The sequence below is a fragment of the Schistocerca serialis genome, unplaced genomic scaffold, assembly GCF_023864345.2.
Source record: "Schistocerca serialis cubense isolate TAMUIC-IGC-003099 unplaced genomic scaffold, iqSchSeri2.2 HiC_scaffold_1402, whole genome shotgun sequence".
Classification (NCBI taxonomy): domain Eukaryota; kingdom Metazoa; phylum Arthropoda; class Insecta; order Orthoptera; family Acrididae; genus Schistocerca; species Schistocerca serialis.
Window position 1 is genome coordinate 2,792,151 of NW_026047628.1, and position 18,958 is coordinate 2,811,108.

At 43.5% G+C, this 18,958-nt stretch overlaps 1 protein-coding gene across 1 annotated transcript in view; it reads right to left on the reverse strand.

Annotated features, from left to right (window-relative positions):
- Positions 1-3,090: 3,090 nt before the first annotated feature.
- LOC126442761 (uncharacterized) overlaps positions 3,091-18,958 on the reverse strand; it is a 111,038-nt gene continuing 95,170 nt past the window's right edge. The window contains exon 8 of the mRNA XM_050090794.1: positions 3,091-3,227. Within this exon, the coding sequence (XP_049946751.1) occupies positions 3,091-3,227 (137 nt within the window). The remainder of the gene's footprint in view (positions 3,228-18,958) is intronic.

Genomic DNA, 18,958 nt, shown 5'->3' on the forward strand with positions numbered 1-18,958 from the left:
TGTATACACCCGAGGATACGGTTGGATCATCGGGAAATCAGATGTGTTTGAACTGGTAATAAAGCAACTACTTACAGCTAATGCGGCAACCAAAAATTCTTTTAGCACATACTAATAGCTTTTTTTTTTTAAAAAAAAAGGTTCAATATATTTCTATCATGCATCTAAGGTTTGGATGCACAAACCGTAAAAGCATATATACTGAGAAGTGCTGACAGCGTTTTCCTCAAACATCATTCGCGTTCTAAATACGAATCAAAGGAAAATTATACAAATATGCTATACATCAACGTAGATAGTTCATTGGTGTGTTGAGCGCAAGTGTACACCCAGGAAGAATATCTTTCAAAAGATTCTTATACATGGGCAGATTCTATGAAAGGCCGAACTTTGACGTTGCCGCTTTATAACGGGGCACCCTCCTCTAGCATTACTTTTCCTCAACAGTAGTTGTCGATACCAGTATCATTTTTAAAATTTTGGACAGGTCAACAGTATCTCAACAGCTTTTCTGAAAACTTTCATATAATTTTATATGCCATATGTTACATTAGAAGCTAAAATTTGTAAAAAGGAATTACTTTATTTTGGATGTTATAATCGATAAATACTAGTTCCGAATGTACAGTTAAAATAATTTTTCTATTAACATTTGAAATTACGAATTATTTGGCACACTTAAAATTTCTAGTATTGATTACGCAATCTACTACTGCTTATTATGTTTATTTCTGGATTCATTTATGAAATAATAATCTAAATTAATAGAAATTCGCTTTTCAAGAAAAATTGTAAACCCTTTGCAATATGGTCATTACCGCAGAGTGAGGTGGTAGTAAGCATGCCTCTGATGTGATCCGACGTATTTTTGTATTTTGGGTGAACAATGTAATTTCGGCTCTGTTAATGTGAAAATTCAAAAGACTGTATGATATACAAAATGTGACAAAACATATTAAAGTAACAAAAACTTCTGTAACAAGAATCTTCAAATTTATTTAGGTCAATTCCACCATGAGGATCTAAATTGTGAGATCTTCAACTTCAAGAATAAGACCCATAGACAAGAAGAACTGGAGCCAACTGTACATCAAAAGCTAAGTAAACTATAAAGTTTACCGTAATGTTCGATCCTCTAAAATTTTTCGTAAAAGACTTTGCTTATGGTGGACAATAACTGGATTTGGGAAGGAGGGGGGGATTACGACTTCTTTTCCACTCTCACCACATGATGTGGTGGTGGACAAGCTGCAGACGTGTTAATACTCTTCATCGCACTGACGTTAAAAATACTTGTTGGCTTTTACATATAGAATGAATAACATAACAGAATTGAAATAAAGTAAAAAAACACGTCTTTGATGCTGATGATGCCAGCCGGCCAGAGTGGCCTAGCGGTTCTAGGCGCTACAGTCTGGAACCGCGCGACCCCTACGGTCGCAGGTTCGAATCCTGCCTCGGGCATGGATGTGTGTGCTGTCCTTACGTTAGTTAGGTTGAAGTAGTTCTAGGGGACTGATGACCACAGCAGTTAAGTCCTATAGTTCTCAGAGCCATTTGAACCATTTGATGATGTGACTTTGGTGAAAATAAAGCTGCTACTTCTGGCACATGGTTCGGGGTCAGATCCCAATAACTGCTATAAGGGTAATCTAGTATGATGGACATGAGCACCAAAAAGGATGTTTGTATTATAAGGTGCGGGATTGAGCTGAGATGTGTGACTGACGAGTTGGTGCAGTAACGGGTAGGTGGAGGGACGGATTATAGTGGTCAGGAGTCTGGAAGTGGGAACCTTGACATAGGAAGGAGATATACATGCTAGGATAACAAGTGGTTGGTCAGGTAAGTGACAGCACTGTTGTGATGGTGATGATAATGTTCGGTTTGTGGAGCACTCAACTGCGCGGTTATCAGCACCCGTCCAAATCCCTAACAATTGCTCAGTCTAATCTCACCACTTTCATGATTGATGATGAAATGATGAGTACAACACAAATATCCAGTGATCTCGAGAAAGGTGAGAATCCCTGTCGCCGCTGGGAATCGAACCCGGGACCCCGTGCTCGGGAAGTGAGAACGCGACTACGAGACCACAAGCTGCGGACAGCACTGTTCTGGGATAGGAAGAATCAGCCATCTGAAGTTTCCTTGGAATAGGAAGGGGGTCAGGTGGTTTGACATGTCGCTACAGGCATAGCAAAAGCCGAGATATTTGGAGGAGCTTCAGAAGAGAGATCAATCTAATCGGGCTGGGGAAGTTAAGGGTTTTGGAAAAACAAAAGAGAGAACAAGACTAGGGTTTAACATCCTGTTGATGGCGCAGCCATTAGAGACAGAGTGTGAGCTAGAACTGGTATGTACGGGGAAGCGGGACAGCTGCGTTCCTCCAAAGGAATCATCCTATCATTCACCTTAAGCTGTTCAGGTATATCACAGAGAAATTAGGTTTTCAACCATGTCTTACAACAGCATCGCCTCATTTGGTGAGTTTTTCCAAGTACAGAGGATGAGTGAATGATGGAACCACCACATATCACCAGTTTGCTGTTTTCTTAATTTGAGTCTGTTGTAGGGCGGGGGTGCATGGTTAGTCCAAGATTGGAGAAGGGAAGTGAGAGTCGTCTGTCCATGTCAGCTGAGAGAACTGGAGGGGGATGTTCTCCACCTGACTGCAAATATTTATCTTCCTCCATGTACAGAGCCCACTATGCTTGAATTGTGAGAGCATTGCGACTTGAATGCACCTCTCGAGTGTAGGTGACTGTACTGCAAGCGATAATAGATGGACGAAGACATCTGACAGACAAGTTGTGTCCTGCTTTGCACACACTTAAAAGCAGGTAAATGAAACAGTCAACGAACAGAACGCCTTACTGATTCAAAAGCAATACACTTATCTTTTGCTCTATGCTGCTGCAGCTATGTGAGTGCATGTCACGTTAATTGAGGTTCAGATACGGTAGAGCGGCTGGATACAGTGAGCTCCATAAGCGCACTTGTCTGCAGATAGCGAACACCAACGCTTACTGCAGCTACGACAAATATGTGTCCGCTGGAGGCACTCGAAACTGTACATGTCAGCCCGAACTAGGATTCACCGAGCGACGGTATTCCGACACTGCCCTCTGAAGGCACATGTGGAACTCCGTCGCCTGTCTGCACTCGTGATGGAACTGTTGATAGCCTCATAGACAGAACAGAACTCAGGCTGTACTTCGACAGACCTGCTGGCAAATACTGACAGAACTGGAAATACTTGTTCCGTGTGATGCCTCGTAACTATGGGAGGTGTGGCTTACAGCTTCTTCCTCACTGGCGCCTGGCGGTGCTGCTTCGACACACAGCATCTCTGGGGAGGCCGGCTGACGATTTGCCCCAGGCGGTTATCAACGACTCAGCACTTGTCACCTTCAACAGTGTCACAGGACCTGGTGCCATGAGACACTGAACAGAGTTCATTTAATGTAGGACGCTGATGCAGGGTCTAATGATGAGGAACTTGATGTTGGAACCCCTCTACCATTACTGGGAAAATACTAGGGTGGAAATTTCTTCCACCTACCTGGATTCGAACCAGATTACCTCTGAATCGACTGCCACCACGCAGGCACGTTTCTATGAGGAAGAGAGAAACGATTGGTAGCATTTATAAGTTATTGAGGTAGATCCGGAGGGAATGTTAGGAAGCTTGGAGTTGGGGGCGTAAAAGGGAATGTTGTCGGCAAATATGGAGCAGACGGATCAGCTGGCTGGTGCATTTCAAGTTTGTAGAGGAGATGGAGAAGGTACAGAACTGATTCTCGACGTATTACTGTAAACTGATGAAGATATTCTGTTGAGTAAGATATACAGTGCCAAAAGAAGTGTGGTGTATCAGACAAGGAGCTATACGGCCAAAATAACTGATTGGGACAGCATAGATCTGTAGTATAAACATATGTTACACACTCAAGAGCCAAAGAAACTGGTACACATGCCTAATATCGTGTAGGACCCCCTCGAGCTCACACACGACGTGGCAAGGACTGGACTAATGTCCGCAGTAGTGCTGGAGGGAACTGACACCATGAATCCTGCAGGGCTCTCCATAAATCCGTAAGAGTATGAGGGGGTGGAGATCTCTCCTGAACAGCACGTTGCAAAACGCTACAGATGTGCTCACTAATGTTCATGTCTGCTAGTCAGCGGAAGTGCTTAAACTCAGAAGCGTGTTCCTGGAGCCACTCTGTAGCAATTATGGACGTGTGGCGCATTGCATTGTCCTGCTGGAATTGCCCAAGTCAGTCGGAAGGCCCAATGGACATGAATGGATGCAGGTGGACAGAATACTTACATAGTGTCATCTATCAGAGTCGTATGTAGACGTGTCAGGTGTTCCAACTGCACCAGCCATTTCTTATCTTATATAGGCGTTGCCGACAGCAGCACCATATTCTACGTGTTTACATATCCCTGTATTTGAATACGCTACCCTATACCAATTTCTTTGGCGCTTCAGTGAATTTCATCAAAGATTTTCGTTTTCTGGGGAAAGACAAACAAGCAGAACAGCTTTTGTTCCTTAGCGCAAAAACAGGTAGATAAGTTTAAGAATCTGATAACTTATGGGGTACTTGTGGTGGTAGCCATGCGGGATGCAGTGATGGCGCAGGTGGTGTTCTAAGTGTTCCTCGAAACTGTGAACTAGGATGGGTTGAAGCGTTTTACTAACGATAGAAGCCAGGCTAATAGGTTTGTTCGATCAGGATTCATAGCAATTTTCGTTGTGATTACGGAGTGAGAGTATATTCTGAAGGAGTCCTACAACACTGTTTTTTTTTTCTTTTTGGTGTCATTGGTCTTCTCACTGGTTTAGAAGCGACACCCAGGATTTTCTCTCTTGTGCCAACCTCATCGTTTCAGAGTAGCAATTGTAGCCGCTATCTTCAATTATTTGTTGGATGTATTCCAACGTCTGTCTTCGTATACAGTTTTTTCCTGTTTCCAGTTCCCTCTAGTACAGTGCAGAGGTTATTCCCTGACGTATGAACTGATGTTCTATCATCCTGTCCCTTCTTTTTGTCAGTATTTACCGTATAAAACTTTCCTCGCCGATTCTACATCTAAATCTACATGGATTGCAAATCACATTTAAGTACCTGACAGAGGGGTTTTTTTTTCTCTATTATTCGACCCCTACGAGTATAAGAATGAACACCTATATCTTTCCGTACGAGCTCTGATTTCCCTTATTTTATCGCGGTGATCGTTCCTCCCTACGTAGGTCGGTGTCAACAAAATATTTTCGCATTCGGAGGAGAAAGTGGGTGTTTGGAATTTCGTGAGAAGATTCCGTTGCAACGAAAAACTCCCTTCTTTTAATGATGTCCAGCCCAAATCGTGTATCATTCTGTGACACTCTCCCCCATATTTCGCGATAATACAAAACGTGCTGCCTTTCTTTGAACTTTTCCAATGCACTCTGTCAGTCCAATCTGGTAAGGATCCCACACCGCTCAGCAGTATTCTAAAAGAGGACGGACAAGCGTAGTGTAGGCAGTCTCCTTAGTAGGTCTGTTACATTTTCTAAGTGTCCTGCCAATAAAACGCAGTCTTTGGTTAGTCTTCCCCACAACATTTTCTATGTGTGCCTTCCAGTTCAAGTAGTTTGTAATTGTAATACCTAGGTATTTAGTTGAATTTACGGCTTTTAGATTTGACTGATTTATCCTGTAACCGAAGTTCAACGAGTTCCTTTCAGCACTCATGTGGATGACCTCACACTTTTCGTTATTTAGGGTCAACTGCCACTTTTCACACCATTCAGAGACTTTTTCTAAATCGTTTTGTATTTTTTTTTTTTTTATCTTCTGATGACTTTATTAGTCGATAAACGACAGCGTCATCTGCAAACAACCGAAGACGGCTGCTCAGATTGTCTCCCAAATCGTTTATATAGATAAGGAACAGCAAAGGGCCTGTAACACTACCTAGGGGAACGCCAGAAATCACTTCTGTTTTACTCGATGACTTTCCGTCAATTACTACGAACAGTGACCTCTCTGACAGGAAATCGCAAATCCAGTAACATAACTGGGACGATATTCCATAAGCACGCAATTTCACTACGAGCCGTTTGTGTGATGCAGTGTCAAAAGCCTCCCGGAAGTCCAGAAATACGGAATCGATCTGAAATCCCTTGTCAATAGCACTCAACACTTCATATGAATAAAGAGCTAGTTGTGTTTCACAGGAACGATGTTTTCAAACCCATGTTGACTGTGTGTCAATAGACCGTTTTCTTGGAGGTAATTCGTATTGTTCGAACACAATATAGGTTCTAAAGTCCTGCTGCATATCGACGTTAACGATGTGGGCCTGTAATTTAGTGGATTACTCCTGCTACCTTTTCTTGAATATTGGTGTGACCTTTGCAACTTTCCAGTCTCTTGGTACGGATCTTTCGTCGAGCGAACGGTTGTGTATGATTGTTAACTATGGAGCTAATGCATCAGCATACTCCGAAAGGAACCTAATTAGTATACAGTCTGGACCAGAAGACTTGCTTTTATTAAGTGATTTAACTTGCTTCACTACTCCGAGGATGTTTACTTCTACGTTACTCATCTTGGCAGCGGTTCTCGATTCGAATTCTGGAATATTTACTTCGTCTTCTTTTGTGAAGGCATTTCTGTAGGCTGTGTTTAGTAACTCTGCTTTGGCAGCACTGTCTTCGATAGTATCTCAATTTCTATCGCGCAGAGAAGGCATTGATTGTTTCTTGCCGCTAACATACTTCACTTACGAGCAGAAGCTCTTTGGATTTTGTGCCAGGTTCCGAGACAAAGTTTCATTGTGGAAACTGTTATAAGCATCTCGCTTTAAAGTCCGCGCTAAATTTCGAGCTTCTATAAAAGATCGCCAATCTTGGGGATTTTGCGTGTGTTTAAATTTGGCATGTTTGTTTCTGCAACAGTGTTCTAACCCGTTTTGTGTACCAAAGAGGATCAGCTCCGTCGTTTGTTAATTTATTTGGTATAAACCTCTCAATTGCTGCCGATACTATTTCCTTGAATTTAAGCCACATCTGGTTTACACTTATATTAGTAATTTGGAATGAGTAGAGATTGTCTCTCAGTAAGGTGTCAAGTGAATTTTTATCTGCTTTTTTGAATAGGTATATTTTCCGCTTATTTTTCGAGGATTTGGGGATTACAATATTCAATCCCTCTATGACAACCCTGTGTACAGTAATCCCTGAATCGGTTTTGATACTTGTTATTAACTCAGGATTATTTGTTGCTAAGAGGTCTGGTGTGTTTACACAACCGTTTACTAATCGGGTGGGATATTGAACTAATTGCTTGAAATAATTTTCAGAGAATGCGTTTAGCACAATTTCGGTTGATGTTTCATGCGTACCTCCGGAATTAAACATGTATTTTCGCCAACATATCGAGGGTAAATTAAAGTCACCACCTACTATTATCGTATGAGTCGGGTACAAGTTTGAAATCAAACTTAAGTTTTCCTTGAACCTTTCAGCAACTTTATCATCTGAATTGGGAGGTCGGTAAAAGGATCCAATTACTATTTTATTCCGGTTGCCAACAATGACCTCTGCCCATACTAACTCACAGGAAGTATCTACTTCAATTTCGCGACAAGTTAAACTACTTCTGACAGCAACAAACACATCACCGCCAACCATGTTTAGCCTATTCTTTCGGAACACAGGTTCATCGCAAAAATTTCGGCTGAGCTTATATCCTGCTTTAGCTAGATTTCAGTGCCTATAACGATTTGAGTATCAGTGCTTTCTATTAGTACTTGGAGCTCTGGTACTTTCCCAACACAGCTACGACAGCTTACAACTGTTATACCAATGGTTCCTGTATCTACATTCTTCCTGTGTTCAGCCTGCACCCTTTGTGACTGCAGCCCTTCTTGTGTTTTCCCGAGACCCTCTAACCTAAAAACCGCCCACTCCACGCCACACAGCCCGTGCTACCGAGTAGCCGCCACCTGACCTATTCAGCGGAACCCAAACCCAACCACCCTTTGGCGCAAGTCGAGGAATCTGCAGCCTACACGGCCGCAGAGCAGCCTGAGGCTCTGATTCAGACCCTCCACTCGGCTCTGTACCAGAGGTCCGCAATCGGTCCTGTCGACTATGCTGCAAATGGTCAGCTCTGCTTTCATCTTGCAAGCAAGACTGGCAGCCTTTACCACTTCTGTTAGCCACTCGAAACCGGAGAGAATCTCTTCTAATTCAAAGTGACACACATCATTGGTACCAACGTGAGCAACCACCTGCAGTTGTCTGCACCCTGTGCTCTTCATGGCATCTGGAAGAACCCGTTCAAGATCTGGAATGACTCCACCCGGTATGCACACAGAGTGCACATGGGTATTCTTACCCTTCTTGTCAGCCAAGTCCCTAAGGGGCCCCACAACCCGCCTAACATCGAGCTCCCAACTACCAATAATCCCACCCTCTGCAATTGACCGGAACTTGCAGGCTGAGTGGTTTCCTCTGAAACAGGACAGGCGACAGCATCTGGCTCGGCGATAGTGTCAGCCACAGACAGCACCTGGAATCTGTTTGTCAGACAAACTGGGGAGGCTTTACGTGTGGCCGCCTAGGAAGTCTTACGCCGCCTGCTTCACCCCGGGGTGACCTCCTACTGACCACAGGTGAGGGGTCAGCCTCGGTTGAAGCACCAACTAGGTTGGCCACTGGTGAGGAGCGATCAGAGGACTCTGACGTGCTGGACGTCCGTTGGATCCCCACGGTCCACAACAGTGGTGTCCAACCACTGCAGCCTCAAGCTGTGTAACCACAGCTATGACAGCCTGAAGCTGAGAGTCTGAAGCTGTAGACACTGCAGAGAACGTCCACCTAATTTTCTACATTCTTCTGTAGCACCACATCTCAAATGCTTCGATTCTCTTCTGTTTCAGTTTTCCCACAGTTCATGTTTCACTATTGTGCTCCAAATGTACATTCTCAGAAATTGCTTCCTCGAATTGAGGCCTATATTTGATACTAACGGGCTTCTCTTGGCCGTGAATGCACTCTTCACATTTGTTACTCTGCTTTTTATGTCTTTACTCCGTCCATCATTGGTTTCTTGTTGTCTGAGTAGCAGCATTCTTTAGCTTCATCTACTTCGGGTTTCCCAACTCTGATGTTAAGTTTCTCGCTGTTCTCATCTCTTCAGCCTCTCATTACTTTCACCTTCATTCGATTTGCTCTCAATTAGTATTCTGTACTCGTTAGACTGTTCATTCCATTTAGCAGATCCCGTACCTCTTCTTCACTTTCACCTAGGATAACAATGTCATCAGCGAATCTTACCATTGATAACCTATCACCTTGTATTTTGATCCTACTCCTGGGCCTTACTTTCATTTCTGTCACTGCTTCTGCGATGTATAGATTGAACAGTGGGGTAAAAGGCTACATCCCTTGCATACACATTTTAATCCAAGTACTTCGTCCCCGGTGTTCCAGTATTATTGTTCGCTCTTGGTACTTTCCCTTTAGTTTGCCCTTATTTTTTTTCAGAATTTCGAAAATCTGTAGGCTTGTGGTTGCAATCTAAATGATTCTACATAATGGCAGCGATAGCACATCAAGTCTCCGTTATTGATGTGATGGTCTCTTATGGACGACGATTCGGTAGAAAATATGGGAATCATTGTCGATACGAAAATTTGGAAGCTCGGATGGGAATTTCGTTCCTGCTCGACATCATCCACTGTGTCTCATGTTTACCAACGTCAGTTACAGCGGTGAAAAATAAGTGGAGTGAAGGAGATTGAAGTTGAGTGGAATTGAGGGAAGCATGGGTTCCCAAGTGACTCACTGGGCTGTGAAATTATAAAGGTACAAGCATTCCTAAGAATTATCTGTTAGATGTTTAGACTTGCTGAGTGCATTTTTAGATTAGGCCATAAGGGTTTAGATGTAAGTAATTTATTGGATGGTTGGTATTAGACAAAAGAGTAGGTCATTGGAGAGAGATTTCGAGAAGAAATGGGAGTGGAATATATGTATTTGATATTATGAGATATATCTTCCTTTTCTGTGGGTTGCGAAGTTTATCAAGACTGATACACCGTTTCAGCTTTTGTGGCTGGACTATGAGGTAGTTCGTGGGACAGCTGGAGGGAGAGAGCGACGACCAAATGTGTTGCCAGAAGTGAGCATTTCTGTCAGTAACCAACATGCAAAAGGTATACTGTTCTCATGATTACACAATAACCATATAAATCTTTCTTTCTGTGTATAAACAAAACTAACAGTAAATAAAGTAAAATGATGTGTGATGATACTGAATATAATTATACTTTCACAAATAGTGGTCCAGTCAACTATGGTAATCGAGACTGGATGGCTATGGATCTGTCGTCGCCTAACGTATCTTCTGCCTTTGAAGAATTTGATTTACGGTGCTAGGTCATGTCACTATAAAACACTGATCCAGGTATACTACTGATGTCTTTACAGCTATCCTTTTCAGGGCGATAAGCTGTAGACTATGTGGATGGTCTTCCGTGTACAGTGTCTAATGGCTGTTGTCAGGTGACTGACTTCACATTTTCAGGTATTTTTCTTTTTTATCAGTCTTCTGATTGATTTGTTGCGGCTCGCCTCGAATTCCTCTCCCGTTCTAACCTATCTCAGAGTAGCACTTGCAACCCACGTCCACAATTACTTGCTGGATGTATTCCAATCTCTGTCTTCCTCTACAGTTTTTGCCCTCTACTGCTACCTCTAGTACCATGGAAGTCATTCCGTCATGTCTTAAGAGATGTCCTATCATCCTGCCCTTTCTCCTTATCAGTCCTTATCAGCGTTTTGCAGATGTTCCTTTCCGCTCCGATTCTGTGCAGAATCTCCTCATACCTTACCTTATCAGTCCACCTAATTTTCAACATTAGTCTGTAGCACCACATCTCAAATGCTTCGATCCTCTTCTCTTCCAGTTTTCTCACAGTCCATGTTTCACTACCATACAGTGCTGTACTCCAGACGTACATTCTCAGAAATTTCTTCCTCGAATTAAGGTTGGTATTTGATATTAGTAGACTTCTCTTATCCAGGAATGTCCTTTTTGCCATTGCTAGTCTGCTTTTCATGTCCTCCTTGCTCTGTCCGTATTTGGTTATTTTACTGCCTAGATAGCAGAATTCCTTAACTTCATCTACTTGGTTACCATCAATCCTGATGTTAAGTTTCTCGCTATTCTCATTTCTACTACTTCTCATTACCTTCGTCTTTCTTCGATTTACTCTCAATCAATATTCTGTACTCATTAGACTGTTCATTCCGTTCTGGAGGTGATGTAATTCTTCTTCACTTTCACTCAAGGTAGCAGTGTCTTCAGCGAATCGTATCATTGATATCCTTTCACCTTGAATTTTAATTCCACTCCTGAAACTTTCTTTTATTTCCATCATTGCTTCCTTGATGTACAGATTGAACAGTAGGGGCGAGAGGCTACATCCTTGTCTTACACTCTTTTAATACGAGCATGGAAAAAAACTATTCCAGATATTGAGGGAAACTGGAGCTAAGTACACGGACAGGAGAGCGATATGGAACATATACAAAGAAGAGGTGGCAATAGTGAGATGTGGGGAACATCAACAATAAGCAAAAATTAAACAGGGTGTGAGACAGGGATGTGCACTCTCCCCTGTCCTCTTTAATATGTACATACAGAAAGCAATAGACGAGGTCAGAGAAAAGTTAGGACAAGCTAATGGAATCAGGATCCAGGGAAAAATAGTTGATATGCTGCGTTTTGCGGATGACATTGCTGTCCTAGCGGAAAATGAGGAAGAATTACAAGTAGTGTTGGAGGAAATGGAAAACACTCTTGCTGCACGGTACAACATGAAAATTAATAAGTCAAAAACAAAAATCTTAGTTGCAAGCAAACAAAATAATCAAGCAATTACGAATATAAGGCTGAATGGAGAGAAGCTGAAACAAATACAAGACTTTGTCTACTTAGGAAGCAGAATAACATCAGATGGTCGTAGTAGGAAAGATGTAATAAGTAGAATAAATCAGGCAAAGATTGCATTCTATAAAAGGAAAGGACTCCTCACATCTAACATGATAAGTCTGTCGTTAAGGAAGCGGTTAATAAAGACCTTTGTTGGGAGTGTGCTTCTCTACGGAAGCGAAACCTGGACACTTGTAGAGGACGAAAGAAGAAGGATTGAAGGATTCGAAATGTGGTGTCTGCGAAGGATGTTAAAAATTCCATGGACGACCAGGATGACAAATCAGGAAGTCCTGCAGAGAGCGGAGGAAGTTCCAGTTCTTTGGAAGACGGTCAAGAAGAGGAGAGATATATGAATGGGACACATTCTGAGACATGAAAGTCTTCTCCACACTATAACGGAAAGCCTTATGGAGGGCAAAAGGGCAAGAGGCAGACCTAGAAGAAAGTATATAAGCCAGATAATGCAGGACCTAGGATGCGGAAGTTTCACGGAATTGAAGAGGCTGGCCGACAATCGCACTGAATGGAGAGCTGCTGCAAATCGATCTTAGGATTGGCGACTTAAGAAGAAGAAGAATACGAGGATTTCGTTCTGGGTCGTCCACTATTATGGTTCCCTCCTGGCTGTTGTACTTATTGTATATGACCCTTTTCTCCCTACAGCCTACCCCTACTTTTTTCAAAATTTCGAACATCTTGCACCATTTTGCATTGTCGAACGCTTTTTCCAGGTCGGCAAATCCTATGAACGTGTCTTGATATTTCTTTACTCTTGCTTCCATTATTAACCGCGTCAGAATTGTCTCTCTCGTGCCTTTACCTTTCCTAACGCCAAACTGATCGTCAATTAGCGCACCCTCAATTTTCTTTTCCATTCTTCTGTACATTATTCTTGTAAGCAACTTGGATGCATGAGCTGATAAGCTGATTGTGCGATACTTCTCGGACTTGTCCGCTCTTGCCGCCTTCGGAAATGTGTGGCTCATGCTCTTCCGAAAGTCAGATGGTATGTCGCCAAACTCATAAACCTACACACCAACGTGAGTAGTCGTTTTGTTGCCACTTCACCCAATGATTATTAGAAATTCTGATGGAATGTTATCTGTACTTTCTGCTTTATTTGATCTTAAGTCCTCTAAAGGTCTTTTAAATTCTGATTCTAATACTGGATCCCCCATCTCTTCTAATTCGACTCCTGTTTCTTCTTCTATCACATCAGACAAATCTTTCTCCTCATAGACGCTTTCAGTGTATACTTTCCTCCTATCAGCTCTCTTGTCTTCATTTAATAGTGGAATTCCCATTGGTCTCTTAATGTCATCATCCTCGCTTTTAATGTCACCGAAGGTTGTTTTGACTTTCATGTGAGTTGAGTCTGTTCTCCCGACAAACATTTCTTTTTCGATGTCTTCACATTTTCCCTGCAGCCTTTTCGTCTTAGCTTCCACACACTTCCTATTTATTTCATTCCTCAGCAACTACTATTTCTGTATTCCTGAGGTTCCTGTAACATTTTTGCACATCCTCCTTTCATCGATCAATTGAAGTATTTCTTCTGTTACCCATGCTTTGTTCGCAGTTACCTTCTTTGTACCGATGTTTTCCTTCCCGACTTCTGTGACGGCCCTTTTTAGAGATGTCCATTCGCCTTCAACTGTACTGCCGACTGAGGTATTCCTTATTGCTGTACCTATAGCCTTAGAATCTTCAACCGTATCTCGTCATTCCTTAGTACTTCCGTATCCCACTTTCCACATTGATTCTTCCTGACTAATATCTTAAACTGCAGCCTACTCTTCATCTTGATCTGAGTCTATATCTGCTCTTGGGTACACCTTACAATCCAGTATCTGCTTGCGGAATCGCTGTCTGACCATGATGTAATCTAACTGAAATCTCCCCGTGTCACCCTGCCTTTTCCAAATATACCTCCTCCTCTTGTGATTCTTGAACAGAGTATTCGCTATCACTAGCTGAAACTTGTTACAGAACTCAATTAATCTCTCTCCTCTCTCATTCCTTGTCCCAAGCCCTTATTCCTCTGTAACCTTTTCTTCTACTCGTTCCCCTATAACTGCGTTCCAGTCCCCCATGACTATTAGGTTTTCATCCCCCTTTACGTACTGTATTACCCTTTCAATATCTTCGTAAACTTTTTCTATCTCTTCATCTTCAGCTTACGACGTCGGCATGTATACCTGAACTATCGTTGTCGGTGTTGATCTGCTGTCGATTCTGATAAGAACAATCCTATCTCGGAACTGTTCACAGTAACACACCCTCTGCCCTACCTTCCTATTCATAACGAATCCTACACCTGTTATATCATTTTCTGCTGCTGTTGATATTACCCGATACTCATCTGACCAGAAATCCTTGTCTTCCTTCCACTTCACTTCAGTGACCCTTACTATCTCTAGATTGAGCCTTTGCATTTCCCTTTTCAGATTTTCTAGTTTCCCTACCACGTTCAAGCTTCTGACATTCCACGCCCCGACTCGTAGAACGTTATCCTTTCGTTGATTATTCAATCTTTTTCTTATGGTAACCTCTCCCTTGGCAATCCCCTCCCGGAGATCTGCATGGAGGACCATTCCGGAATCTTTTGCCAATGGAGAGATCATCATGACACTTTTCCAATTACAGGCCACATGTCCTGTGGATACACCTTATTGGTGTATACTGCCTTCTGCATACTCATGCCGTTCGTCATTGCTGATTCTTCCACCTTTAGGGCCAGTTTCCCACCCCAAGGACAACAGAGTGCCCTGAACCTCTGTCCGCTCCTCCGCAGTCTTTGACAAGGCCGTTGGCAGAATGAGGGTGACTTCTTATGCCGGAAGTGTTCGGCAGCCAAATCAAAGTTTAATCAGCGGAGGGTTTCGAACCCGGGATCGAAGACGTTTTGATTATGAATGAAAGACTCTACCCCTAGACCAGGGATATCAATAGACAACCTGACGTGTAGGTTGGGAGGAGGCTGTGCTCTAGCAGCTGACTGACATACAAGGGCGAATTGTCAGCATATACTCAGGCGTAGTGTTTTCCCGCAGCGGGGCGTTGAAACCGGACGACAGTTCTTGCGGTCGCTTGTTTATGCTGTTGAAACCGGATCACGTGGGATTTCTGACGGCGATCGAAGGCGGCTCGTCATACTGTCATGACCGGCTGCCAGGTTATCGGTAATCTGTAGCCATCCTGTCTGGCCGTGTGGAGGATTGCTTCATTATATTCTCCATCACAGAAAAATCAGAGAGTAAATAGACAATCGGAGCCAGAATCCTTAAATGCTGAAGGACAGTATTCCTGAATCTGATCTATGATAAGATGATCGCGTGAGAACATAGTAATTTTTCCCAAATAGCGAGAGCTATTAGAATCCGATGAAAATATGAACGGCCTCTAATTCTCACAGAGGCAGCTTGATGCGGAAAATGTCATTTCTTACAATACACTATGAGATCAAAAGTATACGGACACCTGGCGGGAAATGACCTAGTAAATAGTGTCGGAAGTTCCATGCGGCTTTTCGCGAATGATGCTGTAGTATACAGAGAAGTTGCAGCATTAGAAAATTGAAGCGAAATGCAGGAAGATCTGCAGCGGATAGACACTTAGTGCAGGGAGTGGCAACTGACCTTTAACATAGACAAATGTAATGTATTGCGAGTACATAGGAAGAAGGATCCTTTATTGTAGCTACACTGGTAGCCGTTACTTCTGTAAAATATCTGGGAGTATGCGTGCGGAACGATTTGAAGTGGAATGATCATATAAAATTAATTGTTGGTAAGGCGGGTACCAAGTTGAGATTCATTGGGAGAGTCCTTAGAAAATGTCGTCCATCAACAAAGGAGGTGGCTTACAAAACACTCGTTCGACCTATACTTGAGTATTGCTCATCAGTGTGGGATCCGTACCAGATCGGGTTGACGGAGGAGATAGAGAAGATCCAAAGTAGAGCGGCGTGTTTCGTCACAGGGTTATTTGGTAAGCGTGATAGCGTTCCGGAGATGTTTAGCAAACTCAAGTGGCAAACTCTGTAAGAGAGGCGCGGTGTAGCTCGCTGACCAGGTTTCGAGAGGGTGCGTTTCTGGATGGGGTATCGAATATATTGCTTCCCCCTACTTATACCCCCCGAGGAGAGATTCGAGCGCGCACGGAGGCTTTCCGGCAGTCGTTCTTCCCGCGCACCATACGCGACTGGAACAGGAAAGGGAGGTAATGACAGTGGCACGTAAAGTGCCCTCCGCCACACACCGTTGGGTGGTTTGTGGAGTATAAATGTAGATGTAGATTTAGAAATGACTTACAAGTTCGTGGCGCCCACCATCGGTAATGCTGGAATTCAATATGGTGTTGGCCCATGACAGCTTCCACTATCGCAGGCATATGTTCAATCAGATCCTCGAAGGTTTCTTAGGGAACGGCGTGCCGCACTGAGGAAGGGTATCGATGTCAGTTGGTGAGACCTGGCACGAAGTCGGTGTTCCCAAACATCCCAAAGGTATTCTATAGGATTTAGGTCAGGAGTCTCTGCAGGCCAGTCGATTACAGGGATGTTATTGTCGTGTAACCACAGGCTGTGCATTATGAACAGGTGCTCGATCGTGCAGAAATATGCAGTCGCCATCCCTGAATTGATCTTGAACAGTGGGAAGCAAGAATGCGCTTAAAACATCAATGTAGCTCTGTGCTGTTATCGTGCCACGCAAAACAAGGGGTGTAAGCTCCCTCCATGAAAAACACGGCCACACCATAATACCACCGCCTCCGAATTTTACTGTTGGCACTACACACGCTGGAAGATGACGTTCACCGGGTATTCGCCATACCCGCACCCTGCCATCGGATCGCCACATGGAGTACCGTGATTCGTCCTTCCACACAACTTTGTTCCACTGTCAAATCAGCCAGTGTTTACGCTCCTTACACCAACCGAGGCATCGTTTGGCATTTACCGGTGTGATGTGTGGCTTATGAATAGTCGCTCGGCTATGATATCCACGTTTTCTGACCTCCCACATAAGTGCCACAGCACTTGCAGTGTACCCTGATGCAGTTTGGAATTCCTGTGTGATGGTCTGGATAGATGTCTGCCTGTTGCACATTACGACCCTCGTCAACCCTCGGCAGTCTCCGCCAGTGAACAAACGAGGTCGGCCTGTACGCTTTTGTGCTGTACGTCTCCCTTCACATTTCCACATGACAATCACACCGGAAACAGTGGACCTAGGGATATTTAGGAGTGTGGCAATCTCGCGTACAGACGTATGACACAAGTGACACCCAATCACTAGACCACGTTCGAAGTCCGTGAGTTTCGCAGTGCGCCCTATTCTGCTCTCTCACTATGTCTAGTGACTACTGAGGTCGCAGATACGGAGTTCAAAATGGTTCAAATGGTTCTGATCATTGTGGGACTATATATCTGAGGTCATCAGTCCCCTAGAACTTAGAAGTACTTGAACCTAACTAACCTAAGGACATCACACACATCAATGCCCCAGGCAGGATTCGAACCAGTGACCGTAGCAATCGCGCGGTTCCAGACTGAAGAGCCTAGAACCGCTCGGCCACCGTGGCCGGCAACAGATATGGAGTACCTGGCAGTAGGTGGCAGCACAACGCACCTGATGAGGTACGTTTTAGGGGGTGTCCGGATACTTTTTATCACATAGTGTACTTGCGGCTTAGGCTTGATGGAAAATCTCTGAGGAATTAAGGCATTATCAGCTTTCTGAGCTTTGCTGCTGCGATTATCACCAGTCGAAATGAGACCTAATTACTGCGGACCGGTCACCCGGACATGTCGAAGAGTTTCCGCGTTTGGCTCAGGGACTTGCCGCCTACAGCCTCGTTACAGTTTTGCTGAACAGTGATACGGAAAGATGCACTCAGCGAAGCGCCATGGCGAGGGTACTTGTTTCGGACAGGAGCGCTGTAGCAACCTGGTGGGTGCCGCACGACACATTCAGCATCACCACGTGTAAAGAAGAGATTCCCAGCCATTCCCCCTTCCCTCCCCGTTTGTTGTCTATACCGAACTGTCATGAATGCAATGATCTCTTAAATCTCTCTCGTTTATCACGATAGCTTTCCCCTAACAATATATTTAGGGCAAAGCTTAAGATTAGCTTCTAGATAAACTGCATGCTGTCCAGAAGTCTGTAAAATCTTGTCTGTACTCACTAGTATTTTAAGCAGTTCAACACAGTTACTTCAGCTCATAGATTTTTCTACAGCGTCAATTGCTGTCTCAGTCACAATTCCAAACGCACGCTGCAGACAGCAGCAGAGACTAGCAACAGATGGCGTAATAGTCTCTTATTCCCAAACACGTTTATCTGTCTAGTAAGTTGCTAAAAATGCGTGTTACCCTCTATGTGCCAGTATCATGCTTAGCTTGTGTGCAAAAAAGTTATTGGCGACATCCTACCTTTTGTAAGGGCTGTTCTTGTCAATGTTAAAGTTTCTGGTTCTAATCCACGCATGTTCTAATGATAACTTATTTCTTTTTTCTGTCATAACCCCTGTCGACCTCCTCGGTTTCTTGATTAACCAGTTTACAAACCCACTAAAAATTTGCAAGTAAGAACGAGTTCGACTGCCTGAAGCAGCCAAGAGTGAGACAGGGAGGCATAATTAATTTTGTCGCAGACAGATCACAACATGGACGCCCTCCCCTCCTCTCATTTAAATGGAGCCTCTTTCTACCATGCAACAGGCTATCAAACACTTCCAAAGAGAGAAATAAACGATTAGAACTCCTTTTAGATCTGGTGCACAGTAGACACATTGAAAGATTGGGCAAGGGATCCCTGACATTTCCGAAGATGTCACAAACGTCCAATCAACATTTACAGTGCATACATATAACAGTTATCTTTATGCACTGTAAATGTTCATAGCACATTTTTGACCTCTTCAGAAATGCAGTTTTTGACTAT